This window comes from Rhipicephalus sanguineus, unplaced genomic scaffold (assembly GCF_013339695.2).
Source record: "Rhipicephalus sanguineus isolate Rsan-2018 unplaced genomic scaffold, BIME_Rsan_1.4 Seq8242, whole genome shotgun sequence".
NCBI lineage: Eukaryota > Metazoa > Arthropoda > Arachnida > Ixodida > Ixodidae > Rhipicephalus > Rhipicephalus sanguineus.
The window spans coordinates 9151-33644 of record NW_023616071.1 but is presented as its reverse complement, the minus strand read 5'-3'; the positions used below and the strand labels follow the sequence as shown (position 1 = coordinate 33644).

The 24494-nt window shown below is 49.7% G+C and overlaps 1 protein-coding gene and 1 long non-coding RNA gene across 2 annotated transcripts; both read left to right on the top strand.

Annotated features, from left to right (window-relative positions):
* The first annotated feature begins 64 nt into the window (after positions 1 to 64).
* Positions 65 to 1813, top strand: LOC125756801 (uncharacterized protein K02A2.6-like). The gene is made up of 2 exons (XM_049411759.1): positions 65 to 148; positions 759 to 1813. Exon 2 carries the CDS (start codon positions 806 to 808, stop codon positions 1811 to 1813), a length of 1008 nt encoding a protein of 335 aa, XP_049267716.1. The 5' UTR covers positions 65 to 148; positions 759 to 805.
* An 18142-nt stretch (positions 1814 to 19955) lies between these two features.
* LOC125756802 (uncharacterized) lies at positions 19956 to 21409 on the top strand. Its single transcript, XR_007414754.1, has 3 exons — positions 19956 to 20028; positions 20479 to 20551; positions 21342 to 21409. It is a non-coding gene; the product is annotated as an uncharacterized LOC125756802 (long non-coding RNA).
* The last annotated feature ends 3085 nt before the right edge of the window (positions 21410 to 24494 follow it).

The window sequence follows — 24494 nt, the reverse complement described above, 5'->3', positions numbered from 1 at the left end:
AATGAGAAAGTGCGCATCTGTCTCGACCCGAGTGAGTTGAACAAAGCGAGTTGAACACGTGAGGGACTATGCCTGGATCAGGAGCGGCTCGCAGACATACTTCAAGTTCCACCCCCAGGCAACAAGAAGGAACTGCAAACGTTCCTAGGTATGGTCACCTTTGTCTCCCGTTCATCCCACATATGTCTGAAACCACAGCTCCACTCCGCGAGCTTCTCAAAAAGGACGCAGCATGGGTCTGGGAAGACCGACACCAGGCTAGTTTTGAAGCTCTTCGTGAAGCTTTAGCAAAAGCCCCCGTTCTCGCATACTACCAGAAGAACAGGCCCATCACGCTCTCGGTAGATGCCAGCCAAAACGGGATCGGTGCAGTGATAATGCAGAACGGTCACCCACTAGCATACTCATCGCGCTCTCTCTCGAAACCACAACAGAGATACGCGCAGATAGAAAAGAAATGCTAGCGATCGTGCATGGTTGTGAAAAGTTACGGGACTACCTGTTTGGGCAGCCTCAGGTCACGGTGGAGTCCGATCACAAACCACTTGAGATGATCTTTAAGAAACCTTTGTGTGAATGCCCACTTCGACTTCAGCGCATGCGCCTCAACCTGCAGAAGTATCACCTAACAGTGAAATACAAGCCGGGAAAAGAGCTTTTTCTTGCCGACGCGTTATCTCGATTCCCAAGCCCAACAATTTTGAGTGAATACAGCGAGCATTTTCATGTCAATTCAATGGCTTATCTTCCAGTTTCAGACAAGCGCCTGAACAAAGTTTTGCAAGAAACAGAAAAAGACGCAACCATGCGCCAACTTCGTGAATACGCAAGCACAAGCTGGCCCGATACCAAAGATGACGTCACTCCGGAGTTGCGCAGCTACTGGAACTTTCGTGACGAACTGCACACGGAAAATGGCATGGTGCTTCGCAGCAACAGGCTCGTTATCCCTCCGAAGATGCGTGGTGACATTCTTTCTTGTCTGCATGCTGCGCACGCGGGAGGTGAAAAGATGAAAGCACGTGCTCGTTTCTGTCTTTTTTGGCCAGGCATGAATAGTGACATAGAAGAAACAGCACGACGCTGTCAGTTGTGCCAGCGGCATAAACCCAGAAATGCCAGACTGCCATTGCATAGCCATGAAACACCAAGTTTACCGTGGGAAGTCGTTGGAGCAGACCTTTGCTACCATAACGGAAATGAGTACTTGGTCGTTGTTGACTCGTATTCCTTTTTCTTTGAAATCAGGGCTGTGCAGTCTTCATCAGCGAGCAAAGTGATCTCTGCCTTTACGGATGTCTTTGCTACGCATGGTTTCCCGAGCCGACTCATCACGGACAATGGACCGCCGTTCAGCAGTCAACAGTTTCAAGACTTCATCAGTAAGATTGGGACAAACCACGTTCGATCAAGTCCTTACCATCCTCGCTCGAACGGCATGGCCGAGCGAGCAGTGCAGGAGGCTAAAAAATTATTACAGAAGTGTCAATTTGGTTCTGTTGACTTTTGTGCCGCCTTGTTAGAGTGGCGGAACACTCCACGTGACAACTGTTTAAAGTCTCCTTCGCAGCGGCTCATGGGACGGCTGACCAGGACCCTTCTACCGGTTCCGGCTACTCACCTGCAGCCTAAGACGGTGAAACCAAAGGACGTCCAGCAGCGACTGCGAGACATCCGTCGCAAGCAACGTACCTACTACAACAGAGGTTCCAAATCTCTACCTGAGCTACCACTGGGCGCCAGGGTCACTGTGTACAACGTGCCCTCGGGAACATGGTCCCCTGCCACAATCATCCAGAGAGGCGACAGTTGATGATATGTGGTGTTTATTGGCGCAAGGGCCAATTGATGGCCAAAGAGCGCCAGTTCATGAGACAAAGGATGTGAGCAATGGTTGCGGTAAGTAGCTGTAAAGGGGCCTTAAAATTCCTCGCGCTGAAGGCGGGTAAAACATATATATATATATATATTAAAATCATGACAGTGACGTGAAATATGTGTAGTGGAATGAATGGCAAGTGGTCGCAAGAATAAGACTATGAAGATATGACATCAGCACGAATGCCTCGTCAATGCCCTTGAGTCCAAGGGCCGCGAGGCAAGTGCTGTCTTTAGCGTATTCACCGCAGCAGCGACCTCTGTTTAGAGGCCGTGCTACGGATCACCTTGATATATGACATGAAAACTCCGTACGTCGTTTAAAAAAGCAGACAGTGACTGATATGTAAAAAGCGGGTCCCTACCGATGAACATTGAAGGGTGAAATGGAAATTGCTGCCGGTAGGGTAATAAAAAGTGCTTTTTTCTGATAGCATCGAGTTCCTTGCACTGAATGAGGACGTGAAGGACAGTGAGTGGCTGACCACATCTATCACATAAAGGTGGCTCGCCACCGGACAGAAGGTGTGTGTGTGTACTGTATGTGTGGCCGATCCTAAGTCTGCAGAGTGTAACTTCTGTGTGGCGTGATTTTGATACTGGAGGCCAGTTACCGAGATGCGGTTTGACAACGTGTAGCTTATTTCGTGTATGCATATCCCATGTGGTCTGCCAAAAGGCTCTGAGCTTTCTTTTCAGGAAGTGTTTTAGGTCTAGTGGAGGAATAGCTAAGGATGTGTTGTGACTGTTTTCGTGGGCGGATGCTGCTAGCTGGTCCGCCAACACGTTGCCTTGAATCTCGCGGTGCCCTGGCACTCAGCACACTACGACATGTTGTTCGAGTGCGTATATCGTGCTTAAAAGAGAATACAGCGAGACAAAGACGGGGTTTTTGTGTCTTTTCAGAGTTTTTAAGGCTTTTACCACGCTTAGAGAATCTGTGTAAATCACTGCCTTTTGTAGTTTTAATTGTTGAATGTGTTTAACGGCCGCAAGTATCGCGTAAGCTTCTGCCGTGAAGATACTTGATTCAGGGTGTAGAATACCGGAATCCGTAAAGGATGGCCCGACGGCTGCGTAAGACACAGAAGTATTGGACTTTGAGGCGTCTGTAAAGAATTCTGCACAAGTGTATTTGTGTTGTAGTTCAAGGAAGTATGTACGGATATGTCCAATAGGCGCGTGTTTCGTTACTTCCATGAAAGAAAGGTCGCAGTCTATAAGCTGCCACCGCCACGGCGGTAGTTGTGCAGCGGGAGCCAATAGACAGTGTTCGAAAAGTGGCACACCCGTTTCCTCAGCCAAGCCCCTCACACGAAGTGAGTAGGGCTGTCGCACAGAAGGACGGTGGTCGAAAAGGGCAGAACTAGATAAATCATTTATTGTGGGGTGTGAGGGGTGTTCTTTGTCTGCGTTCACTTTGAGATAGTATAGAAACGACATGTAGGATCGCTGCAGGTGGAGAGACCACTCGTTCGATTCGACGTAGAGGCTTTCCACGGGGCTGGTGCGAAAAGCACCCGTAGAAAGACGAATGCCCGAGTGGTGGACAGGGTCAAGCATCTTCAACGCGCTTGGTGTCGCAGACTGATATATTATCGCCCCATAATCTAGGCGCGTGCGTATGAGGCTTTTATAAAGATTCATCAGACACTTCTTGTCACTACCCCACGTAGTGCGTGACAACACCTTTAGAATATTCATGGTTTTTAAGCACTTGTTCTTTATATACTTTATGTGTGATATGAAGCTTAGTTTTCGTGTCTAGAATTACGCCGAGGAATTTATGCTCCGTTTTCACAGGCAGCCGCTGACCATGCAGATTAATGTCCGGATCGGGATGGAGGCCTCTTTTTCTTGAGAATAATACGCAAGTACTTTTTTGCGGGTTAAGTCTGAACCCGTTCTCGTCTGCCCATTTGGATACCTTGTTTAAACCAAGTTGCACCTGCCGCTCGCACATTGAGAGGTTGCAGGATTTATAACCGATCTGCACATCGTCGACATATGTGCAATAAAACATATTCCGTGGAATACACAGACGTAGGGAATTCATTTTTATAATAAAAAGTGTGCAACTCAGGACACCACCTTGCGGCACTCCAGTTTCCTGGACAAATATTCGGGACAAGGCACTGCCCACTCGAACACGAAATGTTCGATTGGACAAGTAACTCTCTATTATATTTAACATTCTCCCGCGTACCCCTAAGTGGGACAGGTCTCTTAATATTCCAAAGCGCCATGTGGTGTCGTAGGCCTTTTCCATATCGAGGAACACCGAAAGGAAGAATTGCTTGTGGACAAAAGCGTCGCGAATTTGTGCCTCGATACGGATAAGGTGGTCAGTGGTAGACCTACCCTCTCGAAAACCGCACTGGTATGGGTCAAGTGATTTGTTTGTTTCGAGGAAATGTATAAGTCGGCGGTTTATCATCTTTTCAAAAACTTTACACAGGCAGCTCGTTAGTGCAATGGGCCTGTAGCTCGCAACGGAGGATGGGTCCTTGCCCTGTTTTAGAATAGGAATAATAATGGCTTCTTTCCAGGCCGAGGGGATCTCGCCTGAAAACCAAACAGCATTATACAGGGAAAGGAGAGTTTTTTGTGTTTCAGATGGCAGGTGTTTCAGCATTTCATATACAATACGGTCAGAGCCTGGGGCAGAATTATTGCAGCAATTAAGTGATGCTTCTAGCTCAGCTATGCCGAAGGGTTCATTGTATGCTTCGTGTTTTGTGGATTTACGCTCTAGTTTCTCTTTCTCGGTTCTTGTTTTGTATCGTTGGAAAGCTTCAGAACAGTGCGACGAGCTAGAGACCTGTTCGAAGTGTGCGCCTAGGAAGTTCGCCTGGTCTTCCAAGCTGTCGCCTTGTGTGTTTACTAGAGGAAGTGAGTGTGCTTGTCGGCCTGCTACCCTACTAACCATGTTCCAGACTTTAGCCTCCTGTGTATATGAGTTAATTCCGGATAAAAATTTCTGCCAACTTTGTCTTCTTGCCTGTCGGCGAGTTCTCCTGCCTTGTGACTTTATGTTTTTAAAAGTGTCCAAATTCTCGGCTGTCGGCGAGTCCCGAAGCAGCCTCCATGCTTTATTTTGTTTTTTGCGCGCGTTTCGACACTCAGTGTTCCACCATGGCACTCGTCGTTTGCCGGGCAGTCCAGCTGTTTGTGGGATACACTTCATTGCAGCATCAATTAAAAAAGCTGTAAAGTAGTCTACAGCTTCATCTATGCTTAAAGCACGCATGTTAGTCCAACTTAAGAGAGCCATTTTACGAAACTGTTCCCAATCGGCTTTGTCAATTTGCCATTTGGGAACCTGTGGAGGACATTCAATAGCTATCGGGGTGCTCAGAACTATAGGAAAATGGTCACTTCCATAGGGATTATTAATGACTTTCCATGTTAGTAGGGGCAGAAGTGATGGAGATGTGATGCTGAGGTCTATGGACGAGTAGGTATTGTTCGCGAGGCTATAGTATGTCGGCTCTTTTTTATTCAAGAGACATGCGCCGGAAGAGAAAAGGAACTGTTCAATTAGACGTCCTCGCGCGTCGCAGCGAGGGTCACCCCATAGACCACTATGTGCATTGAAGTCCCCAAGTACCAGATAAGGATCTGGTAGTTGATCTATTAATGACTGGAATTCATGTTTTTGGAGGTGGTAGTGTGGAGGTATGTAGAGAGAGCAAATGGTGACGAGTTTGTTCGAAAGAACTGCTCGGACAGCCACTGCCTCGAGGGACGTTCGAAGTGGTAGATGTGTGCATGCTACTCCTTGATTAACTACAACAGCGACACCACCGGATGACGCCACAGCGTCATCTCGGTCCTTCCGGAAAATAATGTAGCTGCGTAGAAAGTTGGTGTGTTTGGATTTTAAGTGTGTTTCCTGTACACACAGCACCTTTGGTGTATGTTTGTGTAAAAGTTCTTGGACATCGTCGAGATTTCTAAGGAGTCCTCTGACGTTCCATTGTATAATTTGTGCTTCCATATTGGAAGTTAGGTAGTGCTGTGTGTACAAAAAGGAAGTGAGTGTTGTTTAGGTTGAAAGTTAAAGCTCAAGTAGCAGGGCCGTCGTCGGGCCCCATTATAGGCTTTTTGGTTTTCTTGGCGCGCTCCAGGGAGCTACGCCGCTCTTTCGGTGCCAAGGGCACCGGAGTTGTGTCCATTGCGTCGTGTGAGGCACTGGACGCCCGCGTACGCGAGCTGCTGGCTTGTGTTTCCGACCTCGCCTGGCGAGGCGTGGTCGTGAGACCGGACGACTCTGGAGTCGCCGGGATCTCTGGCTTGGCAGGTGGATACTTCGTCTGGTGTGACGAAGTCTTGGACGCCACCGCGCCGGAGAGCGATGTGCTCTCCTTTGTCTCAATGGTACCGGAGCTTGTAGTGGCCACCGGTGTGGTCAGATTCAAAGTAGGTGGGGCAGCCTTCGCTGCTCCCACCATAGGGGCGGGTGGCGTTTGCCTCGGCACGCTGCGCGTGGTCCGGGCAACCGCGATAGGCCGTTGTGGTGCTGCCCCCCGTCGCACCACTTCGGCAAAAGATGTTCTTGGTGGAAATGACGTTGAAACTCGCTGTCGTGCTTCGCGGAACGTTATGTTTTCTTTTACTTTTACGGTGAGTACTTCTTTCTCTTTCTTCCAGGCCGGGCAGGCCCTGGAGTACGCAGGGTGATCACCTTCACAGTTCGCGCAGCGAGTCTCATCGCCAGCGCAGTCATCAACAGAATGACCCGTCGTTCCACATTTTCCACAGGTAAGCTGTCCTCGGCAGCTCTGAGACGCGTGACCAAACCTTTGGCATTTAAAGCATCGCCGCGGGTTTGGAATGAAAGGCCTTACAGGGAGTTTGACGTAGCCGGTTTCAATGTTCTCGGGTAGTGTGTTGCAGGCAAAAGTAAGGATCAAATGCTTGGTCAGTATTTCTGTGTTGTCGCGCCTTATCTTGATTCGTTGGACATGAGTGACACTTGAGTCTTTCCATCCATCTAGTAATTCTTCATCGCTGAGGCCAATCAGGTCCTCATCGGACACTACACCTTTGACAGTGTTCATACTCCGGTGTGCGCTCACAGAGATCGGGAAATTTCCGAAAGCAACAAGGTGTGCCAGTTTGTCGTACTGCTGCTTATCTCGTACTTCTAGGAGTAAATCGCCAGCTGCCATTCTTGTGACTTTGTAACCAGTTCCAATGGTTTCTCTGAGACATTTCGCAACCAGGAATGGCGACATCCCTCGTGCTGACTTAGTTTCATGTTGACTGTGTATGACATGGTATTTGGGAAATGATTGTTTCTGTTGCTGAGGTAAGGTTAGCATTTCATCGGTGCGCCACCGTTTGAGGGAGCGATCAGTTGGTGAAGGGACAATATGTGCCATATATGACTTGAAAATTTCGGCAGCGATGGTGGCCACCCACCACCGAGCCCAACAAGGGGACGCTACAAGGTTGGATAACGCTTGGAGACGCCAGCCATGCATCGCTGCTATAACCTAATATATCTAACCAAGGTTGGTTATTTACACCAGGTTAACCCTTGCCGCCCAGAAAGATGGAAGTCAAAAGAAGTAAGGAGAAGACAGGACAGATCAAAAGTGAGAGAGAAAGACGAAGATGTGAGGAGGGAGAGAGACAGGAAAAGGCGACTGCCGATTTCCCCTGGGTGGGTCAGCCCAGGGGTGCCGTCTACGTGAAGCTGGGGCCAAAGGGGTGTGTTGCGTCTGCCGGGGGGCCTTAAAGGTCCAATCACCCGGCGTCGGCTCAACCCCCAGGATCCCCTTTTCCCCGGACACGGCAAAGCCACGCACGGCTAGGCGTGGGAGGGGTCGAAACCCCCCGTTAGCTCGGGTCCGTGGTGTCGCTACACACCAAACGCCTACTTGCGCAGACGCCCCTGCGGGGAGAGAGGCGACAGTCCGCGCTCCTACGTACTTCAAGGCGATGATGGACGACGGTTCCAGCGGACGAGAGAACACCTCAGGCCGTCGCACACACCCATCGGGCAAGATGCAGCGGTACCTGTCCCTCCAGCCTCCGGGCAAGATGCAGCGGTACCTGTCCCTCCAGTCTCCGGGACATCCGAGTCTGCTACGCAACAGCCGTTGCGAAGAAGCCATCGAACGCGTCATCAACCAACAAGATACCCTGAGCCAGAACGTTATTAAACTTCGGACACTGGCTCAATAAACGAAAAAAGGGAGATGTGACGTAACGATAACGCTGTGCAAAGCCATGCACACACTTATCACAACAGCAATATACGCCCCTTTCTCGGGCCTATATAATGTGCGCCTTTCTGCAATAAAACGTTCTTTCCACCCGCACCCGTCTCGAGCGTGCTACAGTCACCATATTGTGCTATCAGTGAAACGCGATAGCCACTTTGCGTGGTGAAAATTCACATTCTCGAAAGATAAAACGCTTTACTGGTCTACCTCGTAAGCAGCACAGAAGAGACCAGGGATAGATAGTATATTACTCCAACTTCGAGTGCTAATTGTGGTGCGCATAAAGGCATCGAACCACGTACAGCAAAGTGAATGATTCCATAATCCAGCTTCAAGGCTCTTCCACTAGGCTTCGTGACATTCCCTTCTTTGACCTTATAAACACTATTTAGAAATATTAATCATACTCAGATCACGAAAAGGATAACACATTCTGCTCAGTTGTTGGTTCGTTAATGTTATTTTATTTATTCGCAGGTCGTCAAGCTGGAGCCAGGCTGCGGTGTGTTCACCGAAAAGAGCACCTTGTGCAGCCTGGACCACTTTTGTAAAAGCGCGACAGGTGTGGCACGGGCACTGCTGCCTTCGCTATTTACGCCGCAGGGCCTTGTGACCTCCTCTGTGAAAGGCAACAGGGCCAAAGGGTCTCATCGACCGGAAGAGCCACGGCCTGCACTGCACTCAGGAGCACTTTGTGCAAATTTTAGCCGAGTTATTCTGCAGTGGCCAACGCTTTTATTATTCCACATGCATACAAACATACCAGTGCCACATACCATTACATCTTCAGTAATGAGAAGCATAGACCACTTTTTGTTAGTGATTGATCAACTTATGAAGCTATATATAAGCCTGTAAAATGCACGAAAGAAAAAAATCTATTGAGGGGCTGAGCTATTTTAGTCGATAAACAGATAATGAAAACAAGGATGGAGAAAGCGCAGTAGCAGTATGGTGTGTAATTAGGTGCGGTGGCGTAATCAGAAATGTTTGTGGTGAAGGGGGGGGGGGGGACTGGGTAGGCCAAGTGTGGATGAGTGTCACTTTGTGCTCTGTGGCCTGACGAAATAAGCTTGAAATAAGTTTCAAGGAGGGTGTGGTGCATCTGGGTTAGATGCACAAATCTATATATAATTAAAAGATTCTGTGGCAATGCTGCACACGGACTCTAGCAGCTAGTATTCATTCCTAGTTGTGAATATGAGCAGCACTTTTATGCTTGCCTTTATTATTTTTGCATTTTACAGCATACACAAAGGCCTTCGCAGTGAGGAATGGATTGGAGTACAACGAGAAAAATGTGCTACTTTCAATGGGTACAAAGCTCAGTGAGCTCAGGAGTGAGCGCAACAAGAACAAGCCCTAAATAAAGTTAAGGTCCATGTGGTATTTGTGTTCAGTATATGTGCAGCTGCATGCCTATGCTGTCTGCTCTCTCTCTCTCTCTCTCTCTCTCTCTCTCTATATATATATATATATATATATATATATATATATATATATATATGTAAAATGCACATGCAGATCAGCTCTGGATCTCTGACAAAAATAAAATTTTCTTGATGCCTTTGGATGTACGTCGTGTCCAGGCATCTTTATGATTCGTTTTCACATACCGATGCTGCTCGAAAGCAGAGAACAAAGTGGCAGCATTTGTAATCAGTGATAGTCACCTACTCCCCGAAATGCACTGGATGGGGTGAGAAACTCAATGCAGTTAAGAGTAAGCACTGCAGTGTATTCATAAATGTTCATGAAATTGATTAGGCGTATTTTCTTTTTCAAGTATTATGCCATTAGCCTACTTGCACTCAACTGCATGCTCCTGAGATCAATTTATCAGCTTAATGCACCCATGCATTACTATAAAATGCATATAATATACGTGGTGTTTTAAAAATCGCCAAATCGTTCTTCCTGTTATGTTCATTGCTGCCACGAGATTACCAGAAAGTGTCCACTAGTAACTTTTGCTGTATAATGAAAGTCAAAAAAAGTTGCAGGCAAAAATCAAAGCGTGTGTGCCACGTGCGTATCGAACGCAAGGTGTACGTTTCAATAAATATTTCTTAACATACCCTTATATAAATATGCAATATATATATACACACACCTAAAACTTATGATGCCAATACTTGAATTCCTTCAGACAGACACCATGTAGAAGCTATCGGTCTCTGTTTTCATGTATGGAAATTGTATGTAAATATTCATATATGTGTGAATTATATATATATATATATATATATATATATATATATATATATATATGACATAAAGATTGGTCAGATATGACCATATTGCCACGTGCGTTCCTTATTATCACTTTTGTTGTATTCCGTTTTCGCCCACAAAGACTGCCAGCAACGCTCAGCGCGAGCCGCGCCTCAGTGTTCGAGAAGCTTCGCGAGATTAGTAGATCGTTTTGTTAAGATTGCGCGCAAGACGCGAACGCCCGAGCTTATTCTAGAACATGCGCAACAAGCAGCGATATCGCTGGAAAGTTCGATAGCGCCTGTATAAAAGCCGACGCGCTTCACCACTTGTCAGTTGATCGACGGACGACGCCCTGTTCGCCGCTATCATTGTACAGCGTGTATTGCTGTAGTGCTAGTTCTCATTTTCCGGCCACAAGTTCGGCCAAATAAACAGTTTCATCCTGCAAACGCCGACTGCTGTCTTCGTCGACGTCACGACCACGTGACATCTGGTGGAGGTGCAGCTTCTTCCATGATCCGGACGCCCCCGCGAAGCGCTGACCCAAGCCCAAGCCGCGAGGAGGACGACAGCAAAGAAAACCCGGATCGTCGAACAAGCCGCAGGCAGAAGGGACTGCAGCCAGAGCACGGGCTCCTTCCCGAACAAACCAGGCAGCCCAAGGTCCCAACACCCACCGCAGCGACGATGACCGACCCCGTGCAGCCTGCGCCGATCCTACTCCGGCAGCCCAAGGAGCCGCCAATCTTCCGCGGGTCGTCATTCGAAGACCCGGACACCTGGCTCGAGACTTTCGAAAGGGTCTCGACATTTAACAACTGGACCCCCGACGACAACCTGCGCCGTACGTGTACTTTTACTTGGAAGACGCAGCAAGGACCTGGTACGAGAATCGGGAGTCCTCACTCCGTACTTGGGACCTCTTTCGCGGCAACTTTTTGGCGACGTTCACGAGCGTCGTCCGAAAAGAAAGGGCCGCGGCCTTGTTGGAGACACGTGCGCAACATCCGAACGAAAACGTGACCATCTTCACGGAAGAAATGAACCGACTTTTCCGCCACGCTGACCCCGACATGCTCGAGGAAAAGAAAGTCCGCTTCCTCATGCGAGGGGTCAAGCAGGAACTCTTCGCTGGACTGATGCGTAACCCACCCAAGACCGTCCAAGAATTCCTCACGGAAGCAACGGCGATCGAGAAGACGCTGGAAATGCGTACGAGACAGTACAACCGCCGCATTCCTACGACGACCTTCGGGGAGGTTCACGCGCTACAATCTGATGACCTGCGTGACACCATCAGAACTATCGTGCGGGAGGAGCTGCGTAAATTGTTGCCCTCCTCCCAGCCTCAAGTGGACCCGATCGCCGACGTCGTACGCCAGGAAATCCAGCAATTTCTGGGAGCACCTGAACCAGCGCAGCCTGAGCCACAAGCAATGAGCTACGCTGCCGCAGCCCGACGCAACGCCCCCGCTCCTCGTCCACGTCAAGACGCCACGTCGCCGCAGCAGTTCCGCCGCCAGACGCCGCCGCCGCCGCCACCACCGACACCCTACCGTCCTCCTGTCGCCCAGCGCTATGCCCCGCGCTACGCGCCAAGGAAGACCGACGTTTGGCGCGCCCCTGACAACCGCCCGCTCTGCTACCACTGCGGGGAGGCCGGCCACACGTACCGCCGCTGCCAGTACCGTCAGATGGGGCTACGCGGATTCCCCGTCAACGCGCCGCGCCCGCAGCCAGGCGAACGGCCTCGCGACATCGACGACTACCTCACAGGCACACAGTGGCAAGAACGACGACCTTCCCGCTCACCGTCGCCCGGCCGCTACATGTCACCGCACCGCCGGCAGTACACTGGCCCAAACCGGGGCCGGTCGCCTAGCCCATATCCGGAAAACTAAAGGCAGCAACCGGTGGAGGTGCGGTTGCTGAACGACGAAATGCAGAAGATCCTCCGCCGTCGACGACGACACCGCGACGAAGTTCCGAGCCGCACGCCGAACGACGTCGACGTCCTGAAGACGAAACTTTGCGACCGGAAGCAGACCTGACGACGCAACGCGGATGCAGCGGTGCAAACCGACGTAGCCGTGACCCGACGCCGCGACGTAACTGCAACGCAAGACGGCGCACTAGCGACCTCGACGTTCTGATCGACGGCCACAACGTCACCGCTCTCGTCGATACTGGAGCCGACTATTCCGTCATCAGTGGGCCGTTCGCAGCAAAGTTGAGGAAAATTAGGACTGCTTGGGAAGGCCCCGAGATCCGGACCGCTGGAGGCCATCTAATAACGCCGATTGGTGTCTGCACGGCGAGAGTCACTATCAACAACCGGACTTATCCTGTGAGCTTTGTAATCCTACAAAACTGCTCCAGGGATGTGATACTTGGAATGGACTTCCTAAGTGACCACGGCGCCGTCATCGACTTAAGAACCAAGTCGATAACCCTATAGTCGGAGAAAGCGACACCACCGGATACGAACCCATGTCAACATGCCCTGAACGTACTCGAGGATCAAGTCACCATTCCTCCTAGATCCAGCATCATAATTCCCGTCGGCACCGGAACGGCTGAATGCATCGAAGGTGTCATCGAGAGCGATCAGGGTTTGCTGCTAGACCGTGACATTTGCGTCGAAAGAGGCATTGCTCGGCTGTATGAAGGGAAAGGAAGCGTGATGCTAACGAATTTCAGCCAAGAATACCGACACCTGAGCAGCTACAACGACAACCGCAATGCCTGAGCCATTCTTCGACGTAAACCCAAGCCTTCCCGCCCGCCAACACCAACAGCTCCGATGCCTTCTGAAGAAATACAAGGACTGTTTCTCGTCGTCATCACGGGTCCGGCAAACGCCCCTTGCTAAACACCGTATCATAACAGAAGAAAATGCTCGACCACTCCGTCAGAGTCCCTACCGGGTTTCGACGCGAGAAAGGGACGCCGTTAAGAAGCAAGTCGACGAAGTGCTACGCGGCGACATCATCCAGCCGTCCAAGAGTCCGTGGGCGTCTCCCGTAGTGTTAGTGAGGAAGAAGGATGGAACCCTACGTTTCTGCGTCGATTATCGTCGCCTGAACAAAATCACGAAGAAGGACGTGTACCCTCTTCCACGGATAGACGACGCCCTGGATCGACTCCACAACGCGAAGTACTTTTCGTCGATGGACCTCAAGACCGGCTACTGGCAAATCGAAGTCGACGAGAGAGACCGAGAAAAGACGGCCTTTATAACACCAGACGGCCTCTTCGAGTTCAAGGTCATGCCCTTCGGTCTTTGTTCGGCACCTGCGACATTCCAACGTGTTATGGACACAGTGCTGGCTGGCTTGAAGTGGCAGACGTGCCTCGTGTACTTGGACGACGTCGTTGTGTTTGCCTCAAGCTTCGACGAACACCTCCGGCGCCTTGAAGCTGTACTTGAAACAATCAAGACCTCCGGCCTCACTTTGAAGCCTGAAAAGTGCCGCTTCGCGTACGAGGAGCTCTTGTTTTTGGGTCACGTTATCAGCAGGGATGGTGTTCGCCCAGACCCGCGGAAAACAGCTGCCATCGCTGCCTTCCCGCCACCCAGCGACACCAAATCCGTGCGCCGTTTTCTCGGCTTGTGCGCCTACTACAGGCGCTTCGTCAAGGAATGTTCACGAATCGCCGAGCCGCTAACTCACCTCACGAAGACCGACGTGCCATTCAAGTGGGAAACGGCGCAAATCGAAGCATTTGAAGAACTGAAACGACGCCTTCAGATGCCTCCGATACTAGCGCATTTCGATGAATACGCCGATACGGAAATCCACACCGACGCAAGCAGCGTAGGACTCGGCGCCGTCCTTGTGCAGAAGACTGCCGGGCAGGAAAGGGTCATCAGTTATGCTAGCCGGTCGCTATCAAAGGCAGAAACGAACTATTCCACAACGGAAAAGGAGTGCCTAGCGATCATCTGGGCTACATCCAAGTTTCGCCCCTACCTCTACGGCAGGCCCTTCAAAGTTGTGAGCGACCACCACGCATTGTGTTGGCTAGCTAACTTGAAGGACCCTTCAGGTCGGCTCGCACGGTGGAGCCTACGACTTCAAGAATTCGACATTACCGTCGTTTACAAGTCCGGAAAGAAACACTCCGACGCCGACTGCTTGTCTCGTGCCCCCGTCGACCCACCACCGCCCGACGACCACGATGATGACAGCTTCTTGGGAGCCATAAGTACCGACGACTTCGCCGAACAACAGCGAGCCGACCCGGAGCTGAAGAGTGTAGTTGAATACCTGGAGGGCAGGATCATCGTTGTCCCAAAAGTATTCAGGCGAGGGTTGGCATCATTTTCCTTGAAAAACAACGTCCTCGTAAAGAAGAACTTCTCTCCTGCCCGAGCCAGCTACCTTGTCGTTGTACCTTCAGGACTGCGACCAGAAATTCTGCATGCCCTGCACGACGACCCGACGGCTGGACACCTCGGACTTTCCCGCACGCTCGCACGAGTACAGGAAAAGTACTACTGGCCGCGCCTTGCCGCCGACGTCACTCGCTACGTAAGGACGTGCCGAGACTGTCAGCGACGAAAGACACCGCACACAAGACCAGCAGGCTTCCTTCAGCCGATCGAGCCTCCTCGGCGACCATTCCAGCAGATCGGGATGGACCTCCTGGGGCCGTTCCCAACGTCGACTTGCGGAAATAAATGGATCGTCGTGGCCACCGACTACCTCACCCGCTACGCCGAAACAAAAGCCCTGCCCAAAGGCAGTGCCGCTGAGGTAGCCAAGTTCTTCGTTGAGAGCATCGTCCTTCGACACGGCGCCCCAGAGGTTCTCATCACCGACAAAGGTACGGCGTTTACGGCTCACCTAACTCAGGCGATCTTGGAATACAGCAACACAAGCCACCGCCGGACCACCGCGTACCATCCACAGACCAACGGCCTCACCGAGCGTCTAAATAAGACCATCGCCGACATGCTGGCCATGTACGTCGACGTCGAACACAAGACGTGGGATGCCATCCTTCCGTACGTGACCTTCGCGTACAACACGGCCGTACAGGAAACGACGCAGATGACGCCATACAAGTTGGTTTACGGACGGAGCCCGGCAACGACGCTCGACGCCATGTTACCAAACGTGACCGACGAGGAAAACATCGACGTGACCACCTACCTACAGCGCGCCGAAGAAGCACGACAGCTCGCCCGCCTGCGGATTAAGAACCAGCAGACGACTGACAGCCGCCGCTACAACCTTCGACGACGCCACATGGAATACCAACCCGGTGACCGTGTGTGGGTATGGACGCCAATACGCCGACGGGGACTTAGTGAGAAGCTTCTTCGACGATACTTCGGACCGTACAGGGTACTTCGACGCCTCGGCGCACTCGACTACGAGGTTGTCCCTGACGGCATTATGAACTCTCAGCGGCGCCGTGCACGACCTGAAGTCGTCCATGTCGTGCGCCTCAAGCCATATTACGCGCGTTAGTGATCTGAAGGCTGTACTTTTCCTTATTATTGTACTTCTTGCTTGCGATTATTGTTTATTGTACTTTCCTTTTTATTGTTATTTATTGTTGCATGCATTGACCATACCCCCCCCCCCCCATGTTCTGTTTTAAGCATCGGGACGATGCTTTTTCAGAGGGGGGCATTGCCACGTGCGTTCCTTATTATCACTTTTGTTGTATTCCGTTTTCGCCCACAAAGAGTGCCAGCAACGCTCAGCGCGAACCGCGCCTCAGTGTTCGAGAAGCTTCGCGAGATTAGTAGATCGTTTTGTTAAGATTGCGCGCAAGACGCGAACGCCCGAGCTTATTCTAGAACATGCGCAACAAGCAGCGATATCGCTGGAAAGTTCGATAGCGCCTGTATAAAAGCCGACGCGCTTCACCACTTGTCAGTTGATCGACGGACGACGCCCTCTTCGCCGCTATCATTGTACAGCGTGTATTGCTGTAGTGCTAGTTCTCATTTTCCGGCCACAAGTTCGGCCAAATAAACAGTTTCATCCTGCAAACGCCGACTGCTGTCTTCGTCGACGTCACGACCACGTGACAATATAAAGCGGCCCATATATGAGCATATTAAAAATTGGCCAGATATGGACATATATGGCCTTGTATGGCCATATGAGTCCATATCTGCCCAATTTTTAATATACCCATACAAGGATTTTTTATATAAGTCCATATATGGGATTTTTGAAAGGGTATATATATATATATATATATATTATATATATATATATATATATATATATATATATCCCCTGATGGTCCTTTCAATGTCCATGTTGGTTGTCTGAGACGGATGTCGAGAGAACGTACAAATTACCTTTGTACATCCGATGTATGTCCATCGGACGTACACTGTACGTTCGTGGATATCTGACGGATGTCCGGAGTATCCGATATGGACGTGCTGTCGTATGCCTACCGGATATCCGTGGTTACTTTGGCAGTGTAAGATCCGCAATTTTCGTCATCCCGCGACTTAATAATTAGCACAAGACGCACTCAGAACCATTCTCTCATTACGTACCGCCACCATCAAAACCACCACGCGCAGGTGACGAGCATTTCTTCGCCGGTATACAAGGGCCGGCAACGGATGTTTCCTCCATCGCGATGTAGCAAGCGAACCGCTGCTGAAAGCTCGTCATCCTCGACAGCTTCCGCCACGTTGTTCCATTGCGCACGCTTACTCAGCTGCACCGTCGCTGGGCAACACCTGTCATATATCTTCGCCAAGCCGCGCATACGCAGTAGCTCAGCCACGCCCAACGACGGAGACATCGCACGCAACCTCTTCTCTGCAGTGCATAGCCTGGCCTCAACATCGCGTTACCTAGCAACTAGCCACGTCAGAACTTTGGGCGCATTTATAAAAGGCTGCGCCTGATCGTGCACTGATAACAAGGCCTTGGTGGTTCAAATGCTGATTGGGCCAGAATGGGAAGGCCCTTGGAAAACAATCGAGTCACTGGATGCGATGATGGGAAGTTGCTTGCAAAGCAGCGATTACGCTACGCCTTGCCAAGACAACCTTCCCACAACCCAGCCTGTACACATAGAAGAATTTATCGAAGCATCTAACGGCCACAATGATCTTCCAGAAGAATTTCCGGAGCTGCGTGGGTGTTACGATGAAGATGACTACTACAAGACTCGTTCGGCTTGTGTGAATAAAAGCGGTCTGACATTTCCACTGTCTCGCGCAGAGCTTGGTACAGCGAAGATGGTCGATCTTCCAAGAAAACCTAGTTATAACATAGCAAAACGTACTTAAAGGAGCACTGACACAAAATTTCGAAGGCGAGATAACCTGCGGGATAGATTTGTGTGGACACACACGTATCATCTACGAAATATCAATGGATAATATAGCCTAGAACATATTTAAAATCACGTTTGAGGCCAAACCGCATATACGCGAAAATGCATGCGACAGCGACGAGCGACGCGACGTAATTGTCTTCGCGCAAGCGGTCGCTTGGATAGGTAAACCCCATTCACACGAAGGCTTCGGCGAGCGATCTCTACTGTTGCTGGCATGAGGGCGTTTAATCGTGCCAAAAGTGGCCCGTTGTCAGCAGTATGCAAAGTAAAATACGATGTTTTGCTGCTTAATGGTACATAAAATGTTTATCATTGTCTTGCAGCATTTTTGTCGATCCCATCACTGCTGCTACGAGCCGCCAAGCCGCGTCACAGACGGCGCGGGACTTGTTTCGCTCGTTGCCGTTGGCCATGTTGATGAACATTTTTGTTGATGCGCGTCGATAAAAAAGTAGCGGCAATGAGCAGTACGTCACTGATGCATCTGCATCTTGTTCCGGTGTTTTGCTATTGGCTGCTTGAGCACAACACTTCCGGACGACGAGCGACGGATTCCAAATCTGAAAAACCGAGCGATCGCGCGGAATCGACCACGCGACACGTCGCGCGAGCGGCTCGTTTCATCGCTCATAGCATCGCTCGTCGCTGTCGCGTGCATTTTCGCGCATATGGGGTTTGGCCTTTAAAGTGCGCGTCGCGCCACTCCAAGCGAAACGCGCCTTTGGTGTTCTTGTAAACAACCACCCGCCACCTGCGTCACGAGTTTGTGTTGGAAGCTACGATTGTTGCGGGCGCTCTCCCACTCTCTCCTAGCAGGCCTTTTCAACGGAAAGAAGGGGAGGCTTGCACGGGAGTACAAAGGCTGATGTCCTCGCCTCGGCAGTGCTTCTTGGGGGGCGGGGGGGGGGGGTTACGCGGAATATTTACAACGCCTGAGAGGGCATTGTAGCAGCAGCCAGGAGGCCTGAGCTGATAAGAGTTGTCGACGCGGTGCTCATGTGCACGCGGTTTTGTGTGCTCACATAGCCAGCTATGTTTACATAAAAACCACTCTGGGTCCCGCCTTCCTCGGCTCTCTCTGAAACCGAAACTGTGACTGGGGCGCTATAAAACCGTCTCCAAATAATTAACGGTCGCGCGCTCGAGCAAACGAGCTTTCCAGCCGTGATAAGTGGGTTGTTCACTACTTATTGCAACAGAAAAAAACAAGATGCAAAATTTTGGTGTCTGTGCTCCTTTAAAACATAGCAAAACCTAGCAACAACCACTTACAACACAACAGCAATCGGCATTAGCCTGAAGACTTAAGGGAAGCTGAAGTGGTTTTAGAATTCAGTTTTTCCGCGGTTAAAGCATCAGGAGCTTTACAATCCGCACAAGAAAACTTGGTCTTGTTCCGCCCACGCGAGTCGCAGAGAGCGTCCGCGCCCTCGCGCGGCCAACCGGAACTACGTCACACTCGGTTCCGTGGATTCGTTGGCGCAGCATGCTACGCTGTGGCGGAGGGTTCTCGCCACTAACTGATTGGAGAGTACGTTGTTTATCTATTGGGGGGCGATCGGAGATCTCTGTTCGTTCGCGTTCGTTCTGCGGTGCCTACGTCACAAAAGTCAGAGGAGGCGCAGCTCTCCCGCCTAGAACTGCCGAGAGGAAGAGGACAGCCAATCGTGAAGCAGAGAGCTTTCCGGAAGTAGACGCGCATCCTGTGACGTCGGCACGGGGACCGTGAAGCGTTTCTCGCCTTTTAATAAATATGATTACTTTACAGAAAATTATTATTTTTGCTTCTCAAGCTCAAACGCTCTTCCAAACAGCAACAGCTTTGAGTAATGATATTTAATAATGTTAGTTTTTTTTGACGTCGTCGCTAGACGGTGTCGCGCACGCGAAAAAAAAAGAGAAAAGTAGCGGCTGACGTAGTTTCAAAATGTCGTCCCATCGCAACGTCTGCGTTGGTTCTCGGGTGTCGGATCGTCAAAAGGAGCTTCTGCTGGCTTTTCTGAAAGAGCACCCACAGATCGCGACGCTGTCGTGCCCGCTGGAGCCGTCGTTCACGAGGGAGGACCGGGACGACATGTGGCAGGAGCTAGCAGCGCTTTTGAACGAATAATTCCCTGCGCGTAACACAAGAGCCCAGTGGCAGGCCCGATGGAGGAATGAGCGCTACTATTCGCAGCAGGGTCTTGCCAAACTCCAAGGGCAGCAGAGGTGAGTGCGAGAACAACTGCATTGTGGTCGGTCATCTTACACGTCCCGCTTGTGCTTTACAGCGGCACCCGAGGCGGCCAGATTTCGGATTACCGCGGCCGCGTCGTGCTTGACAGGGACGAGTGTGCGAGGCCCAGAGTTCGGGTGGTCTGAATCGGTAAGCACTGGCTTAGAATATCATTGTTACTTGTATGCTGCGAACAAGTGGGCTCATTTGCTTCGAGCCATTACGCGCTGTTAGTTTTACTTTTTCAAACAATATCGAGTGGATCACCCGGCCGCCGCGTTAGCTGAGGTGCTAACACGTTGCGCCGCCCAGAACAGAATGCGAAACAGCCACATTTGCGGTGATGACGAAAGAACAGCCGCGAACTATATTTCGAAGCTCATTAGAGCACCCTACGTGTTCCAACCAATTTCTCAGACCCTCGAGTCGAGTGAGGTGCGTAGCCAGTAGGCTTGCCTCCCTCCTCCCTCTCTCCGAAGTCTGTGTGTCATAGCATGCCACTGTTGAAACATCTCTAAAAAAACATTGCTATTGTCCACTTCCACTCCATACTTCTCATTGCACTCAGTGTGTCAATCAAGAAACTTCTTACTATAACAGGTGAGCCCTGCTCCAGCTGCTGCTGGTGTGGCTGAAGAGGATGTGGCCCAGGATCTTCCCCGTGCCCCAACTCGTAAGTTTCGCTGATGTTTTTGATTGAATGTAGATGGTGTTACATGCTCACAGGTGATGCTCATGCGTGCAGGCATATGTTTGTGAAGAGATGACATCTGTGGGCATAAAGACAAAAAGCTGCACAAAAAAATTTGGCAAACGGTTGCAGGAGCTAGTTAGTTGTATGCATAACTGTCACATGGAATAAACAGGTGTCCTGCCTTGCAGTTATGGTGAAATGTGGCAAAAAGGTAGCATTGCAAAAATGTTCAACATCTTGAAATGTTTCCCTATTTTGTCAATTGCTTCAAAAGTGAAACTGAAAATGTGCTATTGCTAAATATACTGTTCAAAAAGCAAGCTCGTTATATAACTTCTTCACATAGCCATCATACACAAATGCACATGTTTGCACCTGTGTTACACCTGCTTGCTGTATGTTTTGCATACTGCAGCAGCTAGGGTTTCGGAAGGAGATTGTGTCAGTCATCGCGTAAAGCCGGGCAAACGATTGTGTAGCCGTGAAAAGGGCTGTTTGGTTGCTTCTCTTACAGAGGTGGTTAGAGGTGTGAGATGCGTTTGATGAGATGAGCGAAAATGAATTCCGGCACCGTTTGGTCTGTCCAAACGAAGTGCGTTGGTTGTGCGGTGAACCAAGCACCATTCATGGATGCCACTGGGTCAGTGGATTTTCAACAGAGAGGAAATTGTTGCACACACTGAAACTCTTCACGAAGAGAAGCTTCCAGCGAAGAGTCGGTAGCAGGAAATTTATAGATGATAATGGCAACACATTTCTTGGTTTCCAGCTCATGCCGCAGCTGCGAGATGGGGGCAACCGGCAGGCCGAGGCGCTGTAGTTACTAGCCGCAAACACCAGGCGGCAGGGCCAGGCATCATTGGAAAGCTGCGCCAGGTTCAACTTCTTGGTGATGTGGTCCACGAATTGCAAGGCGTTGGTACCCTCGCCCGGGCCCTCATTGCAGTGGAAGCCACCTGCACAGTGATTTGTAAAGACTAGTTGTACATATATGTAGACTTATTTTTGTTGACATCACGAGCTATGATACGCTGGTTTGCTTCAATGGTGCCCTGCAATTTTTTCTCAGTTAATTTTCTTTTTCTGCATATCAGAAGCACTTATGTGCTGTTTCATTGTACATAGTAAAGTGCAGCTCAATGGTAAATCGTGTCCTGCGATGTCATTTCTTTTTAATCTCATCGTACGAGGTGATGCATTCAGCAGTTTTGTAGTACATGTGCATAGCACAGTGTGATGTTTTGCCATGTCATTTTTTAAAATCTCATTATACAAAGTCATGCATTCAGCAATTTTGTAGTATATGCACATAGTGCACTGTAGTGTATCTTTATGTTTATAGTGTATACGTGTAGAATATTGTGGCACACTGTACGTTTTCTATCGATTTTTACACATCCTAGAAAAAAAGAAAAGCGTTTGTGAACGGTCTAGGTTGCACAACAATTTTGAAATATTGCAAGACCAAAAAATAGTTGACGAATACCTGTTCTGTTGCTTAGAAGTGTTTTAGACAACAGGATTGGGTACAAACAGAAATCAATAATAGAGGAAGACATATCAGCAACCAACAACTTGCATTTTTTAGCGAGTTCAATTAGTACCGGTTCGACTGTGCCTTGTTTTCATGTACTACAATGACTTTCGTGCTGCGAGACGCGTGTGTTGTTGCAGAGGAGCAGCAGGCACTTTGTAATAACTCCATTTGTATATTATAAGAGGAAGCTACTTTTATATTCTTTTCCTTGGCATTAAATTTAAAGGATATTTATTTATTTTGCTTTTTATGTGCATTGCTCGTGATACTTGTAATAAAATTTCAATTCTGACACCACCCTTGTTGTTCACTTCATTTACAAGCACGATTCTTGTTGCACTAAAGCTACCGCATCTTGCTGTCCCGATTCAAACAGCCTTTTCAGGTTACCACTTTGGCTGTGAATGGCACCATGTGCCATTCACAGTTGAGCTCTCACTTGTGCTTAGTGTGAAGCGCCATATTTTACAACCTGGTCGAAGCATTTCATCAGCATGGCGTTGTGTGACAAGGGGGCATAGGTCGGCAAACTCACTCATGAGTCGACTCACTCAGATTCAGATCGAGCTGTGAGTCCAAGTGAGTAATACATTGGTGAGTTCGAGTCCGGTGAAAACGTTTTAGTGAGCCTGAGTCTGAGTGAATCCGCTTGAGGAAAATTTTGGGTGAGTCTGAGTTTGAGTGAGCCCCAAGAGCAAATATATTTCACGAGTGAGTCAGGGTGAGCTTCACATTTTTTGCCAAACCTATTCAAGGGGGTTATTCATTGATAGGGAGAACCTGGTTTCGTTGATATGTGTAGCAAACATTTGAAGTGTAGCAAAAAAAAAAACAGTGACAACACAATGAACAAAGACAAACACGCACCACACAATGCGCCGAGGTCGTTGCAGGCGGCGGCGTACTCTGCGCAGGTGCTCAAGCATGCAGGCCCTGTGGTTCTCGAAACAGGGTTCACTACACGGTTGCGCTGCTGTCTGGCTCCCGTTGTGGTGGCGGTAGCTCAGCTGCTGCTGGCAGTCACGCTCAAGCATCGTCGGTGTCATCCATCGTCCCCTTCGAGAACAGGCTCATGTGCCGCCAACGCAATGTCGTGCAGAGCTGCACAAGCAGCAATGATGCTTGAGCAGCTGTGGCACAGCTTACAGCGATGCACCACTCCACAGCATTGCGCATGGCGGTTGGGCCGTTGTTGTAGTGGTTATCAGGGGTGCCACGAGCTGGTCGTCCGGGCACTGGTGTCAGGAACCACGGTTCTAATGATAGCTGGAGTCTCCGCACGAGGTCCGGCATGACGCTGTAGTGATAACGTCTTGAATGTGGAAGCATTGACAGCACTTGCCAAGCAGCCGAAGATTTGCTTCCAGTGCTGACGGAGAGAGCTCCCCGCCATACCACTAGTCATGACATGACCCCAGGAAACATGGACTGACATCCAGAGGTCGGCCATCACATGTCTGCAGAATTCAAATTCAGTCAAAATTGTACCCATAAATGACCTTGGGTACAATGTTGGGTATTATGTTAATGTAACTCCATCTGTCTTCACTGTTACTGACTGTTGAAACATAGCTATGGACAAATCATCGACAGGGTAGGACTTGTACCATAAGTTCTAACACGAGGACAATGCAGTGTCAAAGGGTAGTCTGCATGTTTACTGCTTGGAACAACCCATCTTCCAGCCACCAAAGCCTTTTAACCAAATTACTGCTGTATGTTTAAGGCAATGTATCACAAAATATCTACAACACGAAAAACTTCGACTGAAAAAAAGGGTTATGAAACAATGCGTATTTAATGTACATGCTAGGGCGCGTTCCGAGGGACCCAAATAAAGTTTATTCATCCATCATCCATTCATCCATGTATTGATCCATGTAACGTCCATCACGACAATGAACAATAAGGACATACTACGGCACATTCTGGGAGCGCTAATCTCAACAATTACAAATCGAGAATCAAGCTTCGGGAACACATGGCGAACGAGCAACGGTAATATTATGCACTGTGCAGGCCGCTGAACCAAAGTGTACTCCGCGTCACATGATTTCATCGCTTATCCTAAGCGAAGTGCCCTGAAACGAACCAATTCCCGTTCTGGATAGATCGAAAATACCGCTCCCACTATACTCAGTTGCAACAGCCTCAGTAAAGCGGAAAGTTTAAGCGATATAAATGAAACAACTCGCTACGCATACAATGCATGAATAATACTCACGATCATGGTGTTGAATGCGTAGAGTCCCTTCCCCGACATGTAATGCGTCGTGTCCGCGGAGCTCAGGCCATGGGGCTTCGGGATTGCGATGAGCGTACCATCCACGCCACCCGACCACAACGGGAATCTGCCCGAGCCGCGCGAACGCCGCCTTTGTTCGC

Excerpts from the sequence above, each read along its gene's own strand:
- LOC125756801 (XM_049411759.1), top strand. The coding sequence starts at position 806 with ATGCGCCAACTTCGTGAATACGCAAGCACAAGCTGGCCCGATACCAAA.